At 50.7% G+C, this 19,898-nt stretch overlaps 1 protein-coding gene across 2 annotated transcripts in view; it reads left to right on the top strand.

Moving 5' to 3' along the window:
• LOC108289667 (cell migration inducing hyaluronidase 1) overlaps window positions 1-19,898 on the top strand; it is a 177,089-nt gene that overhangs the window by 122,364 nt on the left and 34,827 nt on the right. For both annotated transcript variants that reach the window (XM_037731596.1, XM_017509183.2), the window contains 2 exons: window positions 8,944-9,119; window positions 11,591-11,800. In XM_037731596.1, the coding sequence (XP_037587524.1) occupies window positions 8,944-9,119; window positions 11,591-11,800 (386 nt within the window). The remainder of the gene's footprint in view (window positions 1-8,943; window positions 9,120-11,590; window positions 11,801-19,898) is intronic.

Below are 19,898 nucleotides of genomic sequence, written 5' to 3'. Positions count from 1 at the left end.
AAAAAAAAAAAAAAAAAAAAAAAAAAAAAAAAAAAAAAAAAGAGAAGAAAAGACATATATATGCCAGCCTTGCATACACTGTGGTGAGCAAGATAGATGTGTTTCTTGTCCTCAGGGAACGTGCAGTCCAGCAATGAAGATAGATATAATTCCAAAATAGAACAGTGACGACCGCTATCAAAGTGGAATATGGGAGGTGCTGGGAGCATAGAAAAGGGAGATATGGCAAAGACTGACAGGCATGGGCGTCTTCCCAGAGGAGTGAGCAACTGAGCCAAGACAGCGTAGAAGCTACCTCGGGAGAGGTACTGCCAGAGGGGAACATAAAGTTGAGGGGAGCATGGGGCGTTCCAGCTACCAAGAGGCCCGGAGTAGCTAACGTGGAGAATGGGAGAGCTGCATGGGGTTTCAGGGAGAGGGAGGGGCCGTGGCGCAATTTTGGGGCTTTATTCGAAGTGCGCAGGGAAGCCACTGGAGAATAGAAGCCTACTGAATTTCCCCTGGCAAAGAAGCACTGTCTCGAGCTGTGTCTAGAGGAGGGTGCCCGGAGAAGCACGTTCCTAATGATTATTAAATACTTACGTCTTCACCGAGTGACTGTGTGTCACCCAGGGACAATGCATTTTGAAGAAGCTTCTGGGAGGTCAGATGTCCCCCTGGACTCTTGGCGGGAGTGGCATTCAGATCGCCTGAGCCGATGTCACTGCTCACTATGAGCTGGTCCACGGGCCTGGGGTGGCACGTGGGCTGTTTAGGAGGGTGAAAGCCTGACTGTGAGCCCTTGCCTGCATGGAGCGGGGAGGGCATTCCAGGGAGAGGCACGCAGGCTTTGTTCAGACCAGTCCCCGTCTGTGCCCCAGGCTGGGTCACCCCGAGGGCTGCATGGGAGACCTTACTGTGAGCAGGTCCTGTCCAGGCAGCTGTGGTGCCCAGGGTGGCCCTGACCACGGGGAACCTGTGTGTGTCAGAGCATTTCTGGCTCAGCCTACAGTGCGGTTGGGGTGTCCCTGCAGGAGAGCTGCTCCTCTCGATCACGTTTGACCACCAGAGTCAGCTGCTCCTGGGGGCCCCTGAAGGCTGGACAGAATGCAGTGAGGCTGCTCCAGGCCCCAAGTACCCAGCGGGATAGGATAAGTGGAGAAGATGCTGGGCCTGCCTCAATGCCCTCCACTTCCCTTGGGTTTAGCCCCACCTACACGTGTTTCCCCATCAGCCCCACCCCAGCTCTCCTCCCCTCCCCTAAAGATATTCCGCTTAGAGCGGCCGCCTCCTTTGCTCTGCCCAGGAGCTGTGGGGCCCCCATGAAAACAGCATCTCCTGGTGAACAGCACCAGAAAAGCCCCAGGTAGGGGTGCCCGTGTGAGCATGTGTGTGAGTGTATGTGTGTAAGTGCATGTGTGTGTCGTGTCTGTCTGTCCTGGAGAGGCTCAAATTCATCCTATTCATCCCCAAGCCCATTCTCTGGCTCTCCATCTCCCCATTGACAGGGATCAAGGACTCTACCCACTTCTCACTTTCCTCTGAGCACCCCCCCATCCTGTGCCGTCTCAGGCTTCTCTCCCCCAGGCTGGCTGCACATGGGGACACATCCTTCCTGGGTCCTCCTTCCTCATTGCTCCCAGATTCCATTCAACAGGACCATTTGCATTTTAAGGCCTTTCTGACGGAAAACAGATGGGAGTAATGAAGTAATGAAAATGCATGAATCATCAAAAATATGTTTCAAAATTTTGTCACCCACAGTATGAATCTCAGCAGCTCACAGTGTGGCAATTGGAACTCCCCTCCCTTGTTTCCTGCCCCCTTGTCTTTACCACCTCCCCACTTTGCCCGTAAACACCCTCCATACCTTTAAAGAATGCCGCCATTAGCTAGAATTAACATGAATTTAGTTTTCTGTGATATTCCAAGTACTTCACATAAGCCATCTTGTTCACTCTTGGCAAAACAGTAGGGGCTGCTGTTTTCTTCATGACACGAATGGGAAAACTGAGGCTCATGGAAATTGAATGTCTAAAATTCTATTCTGACTGGGCGAGGTGGCTCACGCCTGTAATCCCAGCACTTTGGAAGGCCAAGGTGGGTGGATCACCTGAGGTCGGGAGTTCAAGACCAGCCTGACCAACACAGTGAAACCCGGTTTCTACTAAAAACACAAAGTTAGCCAGGTGTGATGGCACATGCCTGTAATCCCAGCTACTCAGGAGGCTGAGGCAGGAGAATTCCTTGAACCCGGGAGGCGGAGGTTGTGGTGAGCTGAGATCACACCATTACACTCCAGCCTGGGCAAAAAAGCGAAACTCCACCTCAAAACAAAAAAACCTATTCCTCAGTCACAGCAGCAGGGTTTCATGTGGCCAGTAGCCACCGGTGACTACCGGCTACCCTTCTGGATAACCCAGAATAGAGCATTTCCTTCATCACTGGAAGTTCTAGTGGGCGGCAGTGATACTAGGTCAAGCAAGTCAGCAGCTGAGCCAGGATTCTAAGTCAGAGCCATCTGGCTCCAAGGCTACGTGCCCTGCTTCACCCTCCCTCTGTAAGGGCCCTTATTCCCAGCGTCTCCCGGAGTCCTGCTAGGTCTGAGCTCCAAGTGCACACTGGCTCCTTCCATTGGAAGGTCCTTGATGATGTTCTTTTGACCCCAGGGTGCCTAGCACCCTGTGTACCCTGTAGAGAGGGTTCTGGGGGTTGTGGAACCTGGACACCTGCAGAGTAAAGACGAGAGAAGGTCAGCATCTGCAGGCCTGGGTAGGGCAACGGTGCAGAGCCCCCTGCTTCCCAGGCCTCTTCCCCTTCACCTGGGTGCTCGTGCACTTCTGGATTATTTGAGACAAGGCTGGTTTGGCCGCGTCTGCTTTTCCCTGGTGAGGCTTCATGTATCAGGGCTTTGAGGAGGAAGGGAGGGGTGAGGACTTGGTGGGAGAATTCTGAGGCAGGATGGAGGGCGGGGGAGTCAGGCACACAGTGTCCTTCGTCTCTCGGATAGCAGCCCGGGAGTGGCTAGCGAAGGCGGCAGCAGGACAGATAAAGTGGCTGCCACAGCTAACAGCCACAGCCAGGTCTTGTACAAGGTCTTGATAGGAAGCTCTGCAGCCGGGGAGGCGGCTGTGGGACCGAAACATGCCTGCAGCTCCCAGCTTGACTTATATTTCCTTGGCTCACAGGAGTCTGATAAACACAGTGCCTTCCCCTACCTGACAGCCACTCCTCCACCCTGCCCAGCTTCCCCCACAGGACAAAGAAAGATGCCAAATTTGCCATCTACCAACTCCCGTCCTTACAGGTGTGAAGCCAGCGGTGGGAGCCTTGGGGGTGGTGCCGGTGACAGCTGCAGGTGTCAGTTCTGTTACACTGGCCTCCTCCCATGTGCCAGGGGCTTCATTCCCAAGCACATCCCCATAGATTCATTCATTTAACAATCACAGCCCCCTTTTGAGGTATGTGCTATTATTATCTACATTTTACAGATGAGGAGCCTGAGGTTCCAGGAGCTTAAATAATAGACTCAGGGACTCCCAGCTGTGAGCTGAGTTAGAATCTGCCCCTCACAGCCTGACCCCAGAGTCACAGTCCCCCATCACACTATCTTACTTCTATAGCCGCGTTCAAAACTGGATCCCTGGGGAGGCTCTCTGGCCACCTGCAAGAGCCGAAGCAGAAGCCTCTGATTAGTGTACTTCCTGGACACCCCTTTGTTTTTTTTTTGAGATGGAGTCTTGCTCTGTCCCCTAGGCTGGACTGCTGTGGCAGGATCTCGGCTCACTGCAACCTCCACCTCCCAGGTTCAAGCAATTCACCCGAGTAGCTGGGATTCCAGGCATGTGCCACCATGCCTGGCTAATTTTTTGTGTTTTTAGTAGAGACGGGGTTTCACAGTGTTAGCCAGAATGGTCTCGATCTCCTGACCTCGTGATCCGCCCGCCTCGGTCCCCCAAAGTGCTGGGATTACAGGCGTGAGGCACCACACCCAGCCCCTGGACACCGTGTTTTAAGGTGGATGCTGGCAAGCTGAGAGAAGTACCCAGAGCACCCGGATACATGTGCTGTGAGGGATGGTTGGAAGGCAAAGGATGAGCGTCCTGGAGGCGTGGAGGCTCAGCTGGTTTCTTGGCTCTGCCAAGCACTGTGGGAACTCGCAGAAGAAACGGCTAATGCCGACTGTGGTCAGAGAGGGCATCACTGAGAGAGAGAAACGAGCTGGATCTTGAGGGAAAAGTGGAGAAAGCTGCCGCAGATGGAGGGAGACACACGGGTGAAAGCTCTGGCATGTCCAAGGAAGGATGAGGGTCCGGTCTGGCTGGAACAGAAGACGGTGTGTGGGAGTGGTGAGAGACGAACCCACAGGAGCTGGGCGTTTGGCTGTGTCCGTCCCTTAAACTGGTACGCAGGGAGCTGAGTTTTGCATGGAGACCTCTTCGCCATCCCCTGCCTGGCAGGACTGAGCCTCCTGCTCTCTGCGCAACGTTTCCCTCAACATGCTCAACCCTTTGGGGAGTTTGGGAAGTCTGCTTGTTTCCGTTCGCAAAGTTCGCTCTGTGCTCTCAGGACCCACCCCTGGGGCTCCCCGTCGCTTGGTAAGTTCGTGGGCTGCTGTGAGATGCCTCTAGGGCACTGGCAGTTCTTCCTTTGCACCGTAAGAGCAGCCCAAGCCAGCCCCGCTTGGTTGGAAAGCCTTTGGGAGTTTCTGGGCACAGACACAGACGTCCATGGGGGTGTCCACCAGCAAACAAAGGAACTTCCAGATCCAGCGTGGCTGCAGGTGTAGGGCCTGGAAACCCAGGCTCCTGCAAGGCCTAAGGGAAAGATACTCCAGCTCCCTAAAAAGAAGGGCCCATTTTTACTGTCCTGTTTGTCTGCAGGGAGCATCTTGACCTGGGATAGTTTGGGAGAGTAGGAAAAACAGGGAAGGCCGGGCGTGGTGGCTCACACCTGTAATCCAAGCACTTTGGAGGCCAAGGCGGGTGGATCACCTGAGGTCGGGAGTTCAAGACCAGCCTGACCAACATGGTGAAACCCTGTCTTTATTAAAAAAAAAAAAAAAAAAAAAAAAAAAAAGGAAAGACAGGGAAGCAGAGGGTGCCGAAAATCGTTTGGTCTCTGTGTTGATCCTCAAGCTCTTCCACAGGTGAGGAAAAAGCAAAGGAGGAAGATGTGTCCAGGCAGATTTCGATGCGCAGGTGATAGACGGCGTGTAGGACCCAGGAGAGAGGGGCAGGAGTAGCAGAGGGAGCCTGCAGGCTGTGAGGAGCTCCTTCACCTTTCCATCCTTCCTTCAGACCTTCAAATGCAGGTCTGAAGCCTGGGAGGGGAGAGGAAGGAAGCATGATTCGGAGGAAGGAGCTCAGACTGCAGTGTGGCTCTAAGAAAGCTTGAGCGGCCAATGGGAAGCTGGGGAGCAAAGGCTGCCTGCTGGGGGCATCTCACCCGGGGCAGGAAGGGCCCGACTCTAGACTCTAGTACCTCTGTGGAGCTCACTCACCGGGGAAAACGCACGTGGATCCTGAAGGTGCTGCTGGAGGCCTGTCCGCTCACCCACTTGGTGGCAGGCTCCCTCCAAGAGAGATCAGAGGACACTCCTGTGGCTGCCGGAGAGAAGACCTGTACGTGGGAATGAGGTGATGCATCAGTCCTTGGAGGAAGAGGCCAGGGTACGTGGACAGTAAAGAGGCTTCGGAAAGACAGGACTCACGCTCTCATGGGGCATGCCCATCGAGTCACAGGTGGAGGCATTGTGTTGAAGGTTGCCTTTGTGGGAAAGGTCCCGCAGTCCCACGGCGCTCACTCCGTCACAGAGCCAGGATCCAGGGGTGAAGAGAAACAGCCCAGACCCCGTGTCAGCTGTGGGCCCACGTTCTCCTCCCCACTCACCATCAGGCCCTGAGCACACTCTGACCTTCCATTTCTTCAAATGGAAAATTAAGTGACTGCAAAAGCCCTTCTGTATCGGGTTCCTCATAATTAGATCTGATTATAATCCATTTCAGTATGTCCTTCAGTGAATCCTTCACTGGACTTGTGAGTCTCTCTTCTCATCAGACATTCTGCAGGTCCAGCCCTCTGTCTGGTTCCCCTGAGGCACTCGTCACTCAGAAGCCAGTGCAAAGTTCTTTTTCGGAAAGATTCTGCCCCCCCACACCTGGGAAGGCTCCGTGACTGAAGGCCACAGAGCCGATGGATGGGAGATGAGTCAGAGATGAAAGGAGAGGTTCTTCCATGGGTGGCCAGCAGGAGCCCTGCTTCTGGATTTCAGAGCTGTGAAGACACGTGGCCCTGTAGCATAAATGTGAAGCCACGTTCAGTGGGATACCCTGGAGGAAGGAGCTCCCACATTCTGCAGAGTTAACTCATTTCATATCGTTTCCCCTGGTTGGTGTCAGAACCTTGGATGAAACCGAAGGCCTGACAGCTTCCACGTGTGGTGTCCACTCCTCACCCCTTTTGCAGGGCACAGACCTTTATGGCATCTGCCTATCAGGGAGTGAGAGTACATTGCAGTAAATGAAATCTTTCTAAGGCTTTTTTGATGTCTGATACTTGTTTAAAGAAGGACTCTGTGCTGGGTGTGGTAGCACCCACTTGTAATCCCAGCATTTGGGGATCCCAGGCAGGAGGATTTTCTGAGCCCAGGAGTTCAAGACTACAGTGAGCTATGATCACACCACTGCACTCCAGCCTGGGTGACAGGTCAAGACCCAACCCAGTATCTGAAAAAAGGAGGACTCTGTGATAGATGGAATAAGGACTCCTAAGTAATATGCATGTCCTGATCTTCAGTACCCCTGAATGTTAGCTTATGTGGTAAAAGGGACTTTGTAGATGTAATGAGTTAAGGCTCTGGAGATGGGAGATTATCCTGGATTATCTGGGTGGGCCCAGTGTGGTCACGAGGGACCTTATAAGAGGGACACAGGAAGGTCAGGGTCAGAAGAGAGTGACGTGGTGATGGGGCAGCGACTGAAGTGAGGTGCGTTAAAGCGGACCGAAGGGGCCATGAGCCAAGGAGCACAGGTGGCCCCTCAAATCTGCAAAGGGCAAGGAGCAGATTCTCCTCTGGAGCCTCCTCGGAACCAGCCCTGTTGACACCTTGATTTAGCCCCATAAGACTCATTTCAGACTTGTGACTCTCAGGGCTATAAATTTATGTTGTTTTAAGCCACTAAGTTTGCGGTAATTTGTTACAGCAGTGGTAGGAAACTTATACCAACTCCACAGGAGATATTTTCTCAAATTTGCCATGCGTCAATTTCACATCTTGAATAAGATACTTCAGAGAACACCCACCATCTCGCTGAGTCTGCAGAATTCCAAAACAGTAAACATCCCTAGAAACACTGCAGGCACACAGGACGTGCCGGGTGAAGGGGCAGGCAAGGGTCAGCTCTTCCTGCGGAGAAGACAGCAGGGCAGTGCCACCATGGTGGGTGTTGCTCGGGGCTAATTATAACTGTGGACTTCACATGTGGACACTGGCTGTGTCTGGGGGCTGAGGCCGGGGCCCCATTGCTCAGTCAAGATCATAGTGAAAGCCAAGAGGCGAGGTGGTGTGGTTCAGGCTAGGAATAGGAGGTTATTGCTGTCTGTAATTCATCCTCAAATGGAAGAGAAAGCATCCATAAGCCAGGTCAGCAATCTCAGTGACGAGCCAAACGAATTTAGACTCGCTTAAGATCTCCTTATTCCATAAAAGCATGTGGGATTGTTGTGGAGGCAGGATTTGGGGCTGTAAATCAAAAGCAGTTCTAAAGTTTGAACTCTCGTCACCCTGCAGCTTTTTTGAGATGCATTTTCTGCACAGAGCAGGGAGGAAGGGACTGCATTTGGCAAGAGATTGGGTGGAGTGGTGGGAGGGGGAGAGTAGAGAGAAAACGGAGGGGTTAGAGGCAGATCACAAGTTCGGGGTCTCTGGGTATGGCAGGCGAAAGACTGGCAATTGCTAGGCAGGGTAGCAGAACTGGAAAAGGTCTTTTGTATGTATGTTAGTTTTTTAAGGATGGGAAAGTCTAGAGAAGTTTGAAGGCAGAATATAAGGAGCCCAAATGAAGGAAGAAATGAAATTGCTAGTGGAGGGAGTCCAGGGCCTTAAGGACAGGAAAAGGGGTGGCCTGGGGGCCAGTACACAAGTGGTGGGAGCATCCTGTCCTCTGAGGCCAGAGGGAGGATGGAGGATGGTGAGGAGCTCAGTACAGAGTCGGGTGGAGGCCCTTCTCCACTGCTCCATGTGGTACCATGGAGGCACGCAGAGCCAGGCCACGGTGGTGGATGTGGAAGCTCCAGTCTGGCTCTTTCTAGAGCCCCAGGCTGTAGATACCCATTCTGCATGAAGCTGAGGTAAGCAGAATAGGGATTTACCTGCGTTAACAGATCATGAATTTGCACTGCTCTAAAGCAGAGGCTTTAAAGATAGGGGATCTGTTTTATCTTCCTAAGGTCAGCAATCTGCAGTCTCATCTGGAGACCAGTTTCTTCCCTCCCGTTGCTCTGCTGTCTCTGGGGCATGGCTCTTACCTGTGTGGGTGAGGCTGACCCACCAGCCCCCAGGAAAGAGCAAGAGGAGGGACGTCTGGAGGTGGCGCTTACCACTTCTCACATCTTACAGCCGCACCTGACTGCAGGGAGGCTGAGAATGTCATTCCCTTGGATGGCCCTGTGTCCAGCTAAGATGCAGGAGTCCAGGACTGAAAAGCAGAAGAGGAAACAAATATGAAGGGACAGTTAGCCATTTCTGCCAAGGGCTTGAGACCGGAGCCTGTGTAGCTGTGAGATCTGGCTGGGCGTGCGGGCGTGTGCCTTCACCTCCCTGACCTTCACCCTTCTGTAACATGAGACCACTGCGTACACCGGGCCTGGTGGTGAGCAAGCAGCAGCCATGGAAGCAGCTGGCCGGAACTCAGTGGGCATGCGGGATCTGCTGTTGTTTACCTGCCTCCCTTTCTGCCCTAGGGAAACCAATGTACCTGCACATCGGGGAGGAGATCGACGGCGTGGACATGCGGGCGGAGGTCGGGCTTCTGAGCCGGAACATCATGGTGATGGGGGAGATGGAGGACAAGTGCTACCCCTACAGGAACCACATCTGCAATTTCTTTGACTTTGATACCTTTGGGGGCCATATCAAGGTATGTGTGTCTGGCAGAGGCTGTCAACCCAACTAGGAGAGGCTCCATGATGTCACCCTCTAGGCAGGGCTTCCTGGTAGGGGTGGGGATGAGGGAACAGGAGGTGGGATCAAGCGGAGGGCACCTTCTGGAAGTTTGAGGAGTCTATGTATTACCCATTGGCGTGCAGTTTCCCCCACTAATCATTAGCAATAAGAGAGATGATACCGCTAACTTGGCAACAAATAGCTCTCTGCTCTTGGCCACATGGTACACGTCACACTGTTTCAACATTGCCTTCATTCCTTGTCTTCATTATTTCATTATTCGTTATTGCTCTGATCACTTCCTAAAAGAACTAGCATTCATCTTGCAAAAAGTCACGTTTATAATAGATCCATTACCGTATAGATAAAACAATAAGCAGGTGAGAGGACCTAGAAGTTGTAGCATTGGCCGGGCGCGGTGGCTCACGCCTGTAATCCCAGAACTTTGGGAGGCTGAGGTGGGCAGATCATGAGGTCGGGAGATTGAGACCATCCTGGCCAACATGGTGAAACCCTGTCTCTACTAAAAATACAAAAATTAGCTGGGTGTGATGGCACATGCCTATAATCCTAGCTACTTGGAGGCTGAGGCCCAAGAATTGCTTGAACCCAGGAGGTGGAGGTTGCAGTGAGCTAAGATCGCCCCACTGCACTCCAGCCTGGTGACAGGGGGAGGCTCAGTCTCAAAAAGAAAAAAAAAAAAAGTTGTAGCATTGAATTTACCTGTGAGTTTCCTGGTTAGAGTCAAGACAGAGGAGACATAGTGAGCTGCAGGGTTCTTACTGCACAATAGAGAAAAATGATACTAGTTTATTGGTGCCTATGTTTTCCTAGTATGAAGCTCAAGAGGAATTTCTTTTGTATTACAGTGCAAAGTGCCTTTTCCTGGCGTATTATGTTCCTTAAGAGACCCAAAATGTCTTCATGTGGTAATTGGTTTCAATGTCGATAGCACAATATTATCTCAGAGTTTTGTGAAGACAGTTCTCTTAAAGCTAACATCATGCACTTTTAGGATAAGACTTTTTGGTAGTGTAACTGAAGGGACAAATGGAGTGAAACCTACAGCGTTCACAATGGGGGTCCTACTGGCATTTTATGTGAGATCGTTCTTTGCCACACAGGCCTATATTACAGCTAGTGCTCGACTTACGACCACAATTGGTTCCGATAGACTGGTTGTAACACGATTTGGTTGTAAGTTGAGTAGGCTATATGCACGCAGAGATGGTAGTGCTGCCGGAAGCTGGTCCGCACTGTTGTACGCCCAGCTGGGCAACATTTGCGCTGCCAGACGTGGAGCAGTCGTGGCTAGCGATTGTGGTCGTAAAGTCGAATGGTCGTAAGTTGCATAGGTCGTAAGTCGATCAATACCTGTATAGGATTTCCATCATCCCTGGTCCCCACTCATTCAATGCTAGCAGTGCTCCTCAGTCATTGTCACCACCAAAAACACTTCTACACATATCCAGTCATCTGCTGGGTATAGGGTGGGGCAGAGGTGATGGTACTGTCCCTCAGCTGAGAAACTCATTAGTGAGACTAAAGCAGTAACAGCAGGTCTGTATTATACAAGCTGCCGTAGCCCCTTTCCAATCCCAAGAGCAGTTCCTTAGTGATTAGGGTACTCTTTCCCACTGAGCTCAAACTAGCCCTCAGAATCATTCTCAACACAGCTCTCCAGGGCAGCCACTACTGGAGCTGGCACTCCGATTGACACTGATTTTTGGAAGAAATGGTTAGCATGCCAATATTACTCTTCTCTCTTAGAGGTTGGCTGAGCCTGACTTTTGACAGGAATCCTTTTCAGACTGTGCTTTCATGGTGAGCACCTGGAGGGCAGGTGTTCCGTCTGGTCAAGTGGTTTTCTTGAGCCCAAAAGGAGTGGCTCTAGGCATATTGTGAAGTGATTGTGTGGTGTCCCCTCCACTCACACACATGCCACCAGAACATGGGCTCATGAAGATTCCACAGTCAGCATTCCCCTTTCCTCTGCCAGGAGAAGGTCTTAGGTGGGAGACAATGGCCAAGACTGTTGTTGCTCCTTGGTCCACTGTCTTCTGGATCCCCCATGCTCATAGGGCATGTTTTGGCCCCTCCAGGTTATCTCAGAATTATCCCTTGCTCATAACACTTAGTGGCTTGGGAGACAGGAAAGGAGGGTCAAAGTGAGCCCAGGTATAGCACAGCCCTTTAGAACATCTCATTTCCAAGCAGTCCATTTCCTCACAGTGTCCTCTGTCATTAGCAGCACCTTGCCTGTCTTCCTCAATATAAGAAGGGCCAGACATTCCAGTCCATTTGCAGAGAATATATTTGATTTACTGAGTACCGAGTGGGGACTGATAAAGAACAGTACCACTGCATCTTTGGAATATGGGCACCAGCCAGGGAAATCCAGAAGCATCTCATGGTCTCCTCTCACTCTCCGTTCTCCTCTTCTAGTTTGCTCTGGGATTCAAGGCAGCACACCTGGAGGGCATGGAGCTGAAGCATATGGGACAGCAGCTGGTGGGTCAGTACCCGATTCACTTCCACCTGGCCGGTGATGTGGATGAAAGGGGAGGCTATGACCCACCCACATACATCAGGGACCTCTCCATCCATCATACATTCTCTCGCTGTGTCACAGTCCATGGCTCCAATGGCTTGTTGGTAAGCACCTTCTTCCTTCAGGGAACTCTGGGGATGGGCCATGGATGGTTAGCACTGAAGGGGTGTTCGGATGTAGATACCGAATCTAAGGTCTTTGGGGGTTGAACCATCCTTATCTTAGATTTTAGAAAGATATCAACTGGGAGCAGATCACCAACCAAACAGGAAGGAGAAAATTGAGGTTTGTCCTTATCAAAGCTACCAAGCAGAGATGGGAGAGTGATTCGTTTGGAGTGGTTTCTGGGAGTCCATTTTCTCCTGTGCTTCACTGGCATAACAGGAAATCTGGAGATCATTTTGTGGCCATACAACATGACAGATTTGTTAACTGCAGACAGGGGGGTCATGCCAGGACTTGGCTGTGGTATCTACCCAACAGATCTGAGATGGTGACAACAATGGGCTTTTTTTTCTTCTGTTGAACCAAGTGTTCTTTCAGAGCAAGTGCTGCTGGGAGAAATACTCTCATTAGCAAATTGGCATGTGTATCAGAGGCTTGTCTTGATTTCCACAGATAATTTTTACACTAAATTGACCTTTCTCTAAGTGAACTACATTTCTATCCTCTATAAATTTTAATGCTGGACATCACAAAATGGCACCCTGCAAGCTGAATCTAGCAACCAGATGTGTTTTGTTTGGGTTATACTGTGTTAGAGAAACATTTGAACATTTTACACTAAATTGATAATTTTACACTAAATAGGACTTTCTTTAAATGAACTACACTTATATCCTCTATAAACTTTAAAACCAGATATCACAAAATGGCACCATTCACCGGGCGTGGTAGCATGTGCCTGTAGTCCCAGCTACTCTGGAGGCTGAGGTGGGAGGACCGCTTGAGCCCAGGAGTTCTGGGCTGTAGTGCGCTATGCTGGTTGGGTGTCCATGCTAAGTTTGGCATCAATATGGTGACCTCCCGGGAGCGGGGAACCACCAGGTTGCCTAAGGAGGGATGAGCCAGCCCAGATTGGAAACGGAGCAGGTCAAAACTCCCATGCTGATCAGTAGTGGGATTGTGCCTGTCAATAGCCACTGCACTCCAGCCTGGGCAACATAGCAAGACACCATCTCTTAAAAAAAAAAAAAAAAAAAAAAAGGCACAGTTCAAGCTAAATCCAGCTACATGATGGGTTTTGTTTGGTTTAAATAGTGGTTAAAGAAACATTTGAATTAGTTTCCATCATTTAAAAATTAAGTGATTCTACATAAAAATCGGGATTCTTGGCTACTCTTGAAAAGCAGGATGGCTTGGCAGTGCCTGCCCGTGCTGCCTCTCTGCAGGGCAACAATGGCTTACAGCAAAGTCAAGGCTGCCTCCACCAAGACAGGTGTGCATTCTGTAGTGTGCAGCAGGCCCACCATGGCTGTTACAATTACTGTAACACCCCCCACCAGGCCAGTGCTACTCCTTCATTGCCTGCTGGTCCCTATGGACATTTGAGTTTGTAACCCCAGCTTTAAACCAAGCAGAGTGAACCTCACCAATGGGCGTGTGATTATGGGAAAATGAGGAGGATGTCGGTGTGGTTCTATTCAAGTACTCTTCCATTATAAAGGAGTGTCTGTTGTTTCTATGTTTTAAATGCTCTGATTTAAAACCTCCCACTGAGTAAACAGGAGAGATCATCAGCTTTGGAGTCCTCAGGAGGGCCTGGGTTCAAGGGCTTGATCCACAGGTTGTGAGCTGTGGAACCTTGGGCAAGTAGCTTAACCTCTCTGAACCTCAGTTTCCTGCTCAGTCAAGTGGAGAAACACTACCAAACACATAAGGCTGTTGTGAGGGTGAATGAGATGCAACTGGGGTTCATGTGGAAGTCCTGGCCACACATGAGGGCTGATTCTCCCCAGCAGGTGGTAGAGGACTATGCTGGACCCGTTGCTGGAAGATGTGGGAATTTTTTCTGGCTCAAAGCATAAGGAAAGGAGAATGTTTTCTGGCTGAAGCTAAAAGACATCAAGATGTATTATAATTCAGAATGTCAGGGATGCTCTATTACACTAAGCATGGGCTCTGGAGCCAGACTCCCTGCATTGCGGTTGGAGTTCTGCTACTTAGAAGCCATGTGATCTTGGGCCAGTCATTTGACTGCTCTACGCTTCTGGAAAATGGAGAGGACGGCACTGCTTATTCTCCATGGTTGCTTCCGGGATTGAGCAAACAGAGAACATGAAAAGCATGGAGCGGAGTGTGTGGCCCACATTTTGTCCAGGGTGCAGGCCTCGGGTCTGTCCTGCTCCCTCATGCGATTCACAGAACCAGTGCAATGGATGCAATCACACCTTTCTCACGCAGGGCAGTGATGGAGGTTAGGACATGTGGTGAGGAGAGCAATATAGGATCGCTTAGGAAAGATAACAGGCTTCGCTGAGTCTTTGGAGCTTTACTTGTTCTAAGCATTTTTGTTGAAGTTCTATTTGTAAATTTAGCTTACATTCACCTACGTTTCACTTTACTAAAGAGAAAGATATTAATATTACTGGAAGCCTGGAATTATAGATCTGCAGCAGTTTGAGTGGAAGCTATTGTGACTCTCAGGGAAAATATATAACACACACACACACACACACACTCACACTCATACACACACCCTGGAGTGTGGACGTCTGGCTGTGCTTTCTCACTTGCTGTGTGACCGCTGGCAAGCTACCAGGCAGGTCCTCAGTTTCCTCACACGTGCTGTGGAGAATGCGATGGCTTCCTCTCAGGTGGTTCAGTTAGAAAATGCCTGTGAAATGTTTTTGGCTGTCTTTGGAATAGCAAACCTTTCTTAGAGCACTCAGCTGCAGCAATGGACTCATGCAGGGGGAAGTGGCACAAGAAGTTCTGGTGGCAGGGGTAGAGGCCTTGGGCACTCTAGGACACCTGCAGGGCTGCAGGGTGGGAGGGGTTGGGAGAGGCTGGGAGAGGCTGGAAGAGCTGGGAGAGGGTGGGAGAGGCTGGGAGAGGGTGGGAGATGGGGGGAGAGGGTGGGAGAGGCTGGGAAAGGCTGGAAGAGCTGGGAGAGGCTGGGAGAGGCTGGGAGAGGCTGGGAGAGGCTGGAAGAGCTGGGAGAGGCTGGGAGAGTCTGGAAGAGCTGGGAGAGGCTGGGAGAGCTAGGAGAGGCTGGGAGAGGCTGGAAGGGCTGGGAGAGGGTGGGAGAGGCTGGGAGGGCTGGAAGAGGCTGGGAGAGGCTAGGAGAGATGGCATAGGCCTTGAGCCAGGAATGTGAGTTCATGAAGATAGGCTGAAAGATGCATGGGGCAAGAGTGAAGGCAGCAGATCAGGGTAGCCCACGGAGCTGTATCTGGAGGTGGACTCTTGGAGCCAGAGCCTTGGACAGCCTTTCAGAACCAGAAGACCCTTGCTGCCCTGTATGCCAAGGTCTCCCTACCACCTGGCTCTCAAGGATGCCAGCTGCCAGACTCGGAGGGCCATTGTCCAGACATTAGGTGGCTGAGACACCAGCTACAGCCTGGTCCTGGTGGCCACATAGAACTCCAGCCTCACACAGCTCAGGGCTGAGCTTGATGGCCAAGCTGGTGGGCTAGGGTTTGGAGTCTGCCATGCTTGAGGCCTTCCCAAGGTGAAACCAAATTGTCCTAGCTTAGAATCTAGATGAAGTGCAGGCCTCTAACTCTCTAAGGCAGACAGACAGCAGGGTAACAGAAAGCATTCCAGTGCCCTTCCCTAAGATCCCCAAGAGCCATCCCCCACGTGGGAATTGGGTTTTGTGGATTGGCACCTCACCCTGCAAATGCTCCGCCACTGGGGCAGAGAGTTCCACATTCGGAGATGCTGCCTTGGGAGCTGGATGGTCTCCATAGGCGTTTTACATTTGCTTCTTTCGTTTTGGCTTGAAGGATTTATTCACAGCTGACTATGTTTGGAAACATGCTTTTAGCTGATGGGACGAAAGAAGGCCAAATACAGACAAAGACGAGATCCTATTTGGAATGCAGAGGCCACTCAGCAGCATCGCAGAACCTTTTCCCTAACACCACCCCTGATCTCAAGGAGGAGTAGATTGCAGACAAGCAGATGCTGGCTTGGGAGAAAGAGGGGTTCCTGGTTGTGCAGAGCCAAGAGGGCCTTAAAGCCTGGCCCCGGGCTGATCCCACAGTGCCCTGGGAGCCCCTTGCTCGTGAGCCCCTGTCTCCCGCTGCCTGTAGATGGGCTCTGGTATCCTGTATCCTTACGCAGCTTCCCTCGTCCCTAATTCCCCCTTCACCAGCCATCTTTGCTCTTTCCCTTTCTTTACCGCCAACTCTTTGGAAGGGTGGTCTGAAATTCCACCAGCTCCTGCTTCTCACCCCTGTCCTCACACAAATGTGGGCTGCTCAACGTTTGCTCCCTCTGAGCCTTGGTGATGGTTCTCATCAACGTCATTCAAAATGTCACCACCAAGCTCAGCAAACCCACTGCTGTCTCTCCTGCTTCATTCAGCTCCTAACTCTTTCTTGATGTAACAGTTACTGTGGGCTTCAGTAGAACATTGAGAAAGAAGAGCATAGAGTCGCAGAGACCTGTGTTTTAATCAGCCAGTGTGGCCTTGGGGGACTGATGGCAATTTTCTGGGACTCAGTTCCCCTCTATGTAAAGTGAGGATGATGGTAGAACTAACTTCAAAGGGTCTTTAGGAAGATTAAACCAGATGTGACATAGCAATGATATTAAAAGAGTAGTATACTATTAAGTAGGATCACTATGTACCTCCGTATCTGTGTTCTGTGTAAACATCGCTGGTCCGGTGAGATTGCAGCAAGTATCCAAACAAAAAGAGACTAGCCTCTGTAGTTAAATGACCTTGGCAAACACCGCCTATGCGTGTTCTCTCCCTGTTTTGGAAATTCACGATGCGTGCTTGCTCGCAGTAAAAACGCACGCTTAGCTTTGGTTATCCTAGTGATGCCTAAATTCATTTGCATCTCACAGAGCTGGTGTTCTATAACCCAGAGTCTGGAAAATGCTTCTCACTATATTGATATTGTCAATGGTGTGTTTCTCGAAATGCAATGGTTAGCACCAAAGCTACAGGGTGCAGGCAGATGTGGGGTGCGGTCTGCCTTCAAAGGAAGGCTCTATGGCACAGTATCTGTAGGCTGGATGGTGGGGGTGGGAATGCAAAATGGGCCCCCACTTTATGTTAACATGTGTTTCTGAACTCTGAGGCCGGACATAGGGGGAATCACCTTCCTGTTTTCCCTGGAGGAAACGAATTCATTCCAGTGCTTTTGTGGAAGGACAAAATGACTCCAATGTGGGTTCTGCTTGTCCCCTCCGTGCCCTGCCTTCTTTTCCACCTCGTGCATTGCTCAAAAGGTGCTATCTTCGACATAAATGTTTCCAGTAGCCACAAGATGCTTGAAACCAGGATATCCCCAACAGGCTGCCACGTGTGGCCCCGCAGGTTGTGCCCTGACTGCTCCGTGGGTACCATCTGTACGGACTGCAGCCAGTCCCCAAGCGCCCCAGCCTCAGGGACATATCCTCCCTCTGGCATTCTATGAAAGATGGCTGAGCCCCATGTGTATTTGGCAGGAGATCCCGTGCCCTCTCTCCCTGACTCGAAGTTCTTGGATTTGTGGAAGAGGCTTCTGTTTTTCCTGGTTACCTCCTGTAAGGGTTATTGCCGAGTTTAAAATGAGGAAATTGAGGCCAGTATAAGAAAATTAAATGCCAATTTATTCAGCTCCCGGGTGAGGTTCTCTGGTCCGGGTAAAGGGGGCCAGAGACATCGCGCTGAATTCCTGGGGCGTGGGGTTTTTATGGCTGTGAGGAACGAGCCACAGCTGGGTGCTCTGATTGGGTCCAGGGGCAAGGGATTGAGACGGGGTGGGCCGCTATTGGTTGGCGGGTTGTTGGGCGGGTTTTCTGGTGCGAGAGCCGGCCAGTAATGCCGGAGCCTTCCAGGGGAGCCATGCGGCAGAGCTGGGGAGCCATGCGGCAGAGCTGGGGAGCCATGCGGCAGAGCTGGGGTGCCCAGTGCAGAGCCGGTACCGGGTGCAGAGGTGGGTGTGTCCGGCCTCCCGGCGAGGCAACCGGCCTTACACCTCCCTCTTTCAGTTTCTTGAATTCGCATTCCCACTCACTTCTTCATTCACATGGCTGCTCCCATCTTGGAACCACTCAAGAGGCTCGCCTTGTCTGCTACCCAGACAGAGCCAATTAATCAAGACAGGGGAATTGCAACAGAGTTTAATTCACGCAGAGCTGTCTGTATCGGAGACTGGAGTTTTACCACTACTCAACTCAGTCTCCCCCACAATTGGGGGATGGGGTTTTTAAGGATAGTTTGATGGGTAGGGGGTCGGAAAGTGGGGAGTGCTGATTGGTCGGGTTGGAGATGAAGTCACAGGGAGTCAAAGCTGTCCTCTTGTGCTGTGTCAGTGCCTGGGTGGGGGCCACAGGACCAGATGAGCCAGTTTATCATCTTGGGAGGCACTAGGAGATCCATTGAGTGCAGGGTCTGAAAAATAAGCACTAGTCTTAGGTTTTATAATAGTGATGTTGTCCCCAGGAGCAGCTGGGGAGGTTTAGAATCTTATGGCCTCTTGCTGTATGACTCCTAAACCATAATTTCTGATCTTGTGGCTAATTGTTAGTCCTACAAAAGCAGTTTAGTACCCCCCTCCCCAACAAGATGAGGGTTTGCTTTGGGAAAGGGCTGTTACCGTTTTTTGTTTCAAAGTTAAGCTATAAACCAAGTTCCTCCCAAAGTCAGTTTGGCCTACGCCCAAGAATGACCAAGGACAGCTTGGAGGTTAGAAGCAAGATGGAGTTGCTTTGGTCAGATCTCTTTCACTGTCATAATTTTCTAGCTCTTATAATTTTTGCAAAGGTGGTTTCGATCTCTCCTTTCCGCGTGAGCCCAAATATGAAACCCAGACTGTTTTCCTTGATTTCCCGAAAAGTTTCATTGGTCCAGGGCTTTTACTGGTGGATTGGGGTAAGAGATGGGAGGGAGAGGGAACACATTACAGATCAGCACCACAAGCAACAGTAAGAAATGGAGTCCGGGCATGGTGGCTCACGCCTGTAATCCAAGCACTTTGGAGGCCAAGGCAGGCAGATCACCTGAGGTCGGGAGTTCAAGACCAGCCTGACCAACACGGTGAAACCCCATCTTTAAAAAAATTAATAAAAAATAAATAAATAAACGGAGTAACAGGTCCCTCCGTAGACCAGAGGCTTCCCTCCAGGGTACTTCCTCCCCACCCCCAACCTAGTTGTTGAGTTCTAGTCCCATCCTCCTCCCCTCCTCTCCTCGGCTGCCTTAGAAACTTATTCCTTTCCTTGCTAGGCAGAGTAATTTGGTTGTCTGGGTTTTTTTTCTTTCCTCCCAGTTTTAATTTGCATATTCAAAAACTCATTAACACAGTCTGTAAAACAAATGACCCACTACCCTACTCTATGCAGCCTCCTTTTCAGCGTTCAAAAGAAATTTAAAAAAAATAATAATGGCAGAAGATTGGAAATTCCAGTGCTCTTTAGAACATGACTGTATTTGTTGTCGAGTTTCTCTCTTTTTTTTTTTTTAAGATGGGGTTTCACCATGATGGCCAGGCTGGTCTTGAACTCCTGACCTCAGGTGATCCACCCACCTCGGCCTCCCAAAGTGCTGGGATTACAGGCTTGAGCCACCATGCCCGGCCAAGTTTCTCAATAACATAAATCATATCATACCCACCCTAGAAGGCAGAAACAAGTAAAGTTCACTTTTATCTGTGTTTGTTTTAAACAGCAGTTTCTTTTACTTGCTGTATACAAGTTGATGGTAGAAATCATAACACACAGATATGTCCTGATTTGCACAGAACGGTCTAGTTTAGACCTGTTGTCCCAGCTTAACTACTAATCACACCTTCTTCACTTCAAATGTGTCCTGGTTCAGACTGTAAACTAAATAAAATGGCCACCCCCCACTGAAGCAGTCCACGCTGGCTGTTTGTAGCTCTTTGATTGTCAGGCAGAGCCCAGGAATTTTCTCCTTCCCTTAAGAATGGCTGAAGACAGCCGGGCGCGGTGGCTCAAGCCTGTAATCCAAGCACTTTGGGAGGCCGAGGCGGGTGGATCACGAGGTCAAGAGATCGAGACCATCCTGGTCAACATGGT

This window comes from Cebus imitator, unplaced genomic scaffold, assembly GCF_001604975.1.
Source record: "Cebus imitator isolate Cc_AM_T3 unplaced genomic scaffold, Cebus_imitator-1.0 Scaffold410, whole genome shotgun sequence".
NCBI lineage: Eukaryota > Metazoa > Chordata > Mammalia > Primates > Cebidae > Cebus > Cebus imitator.
The sequence above is the reverse complement of the archived record's forward strand: the minus strand, read 5'-3'. Positions and strand labels throughout refer to the sequence as shown.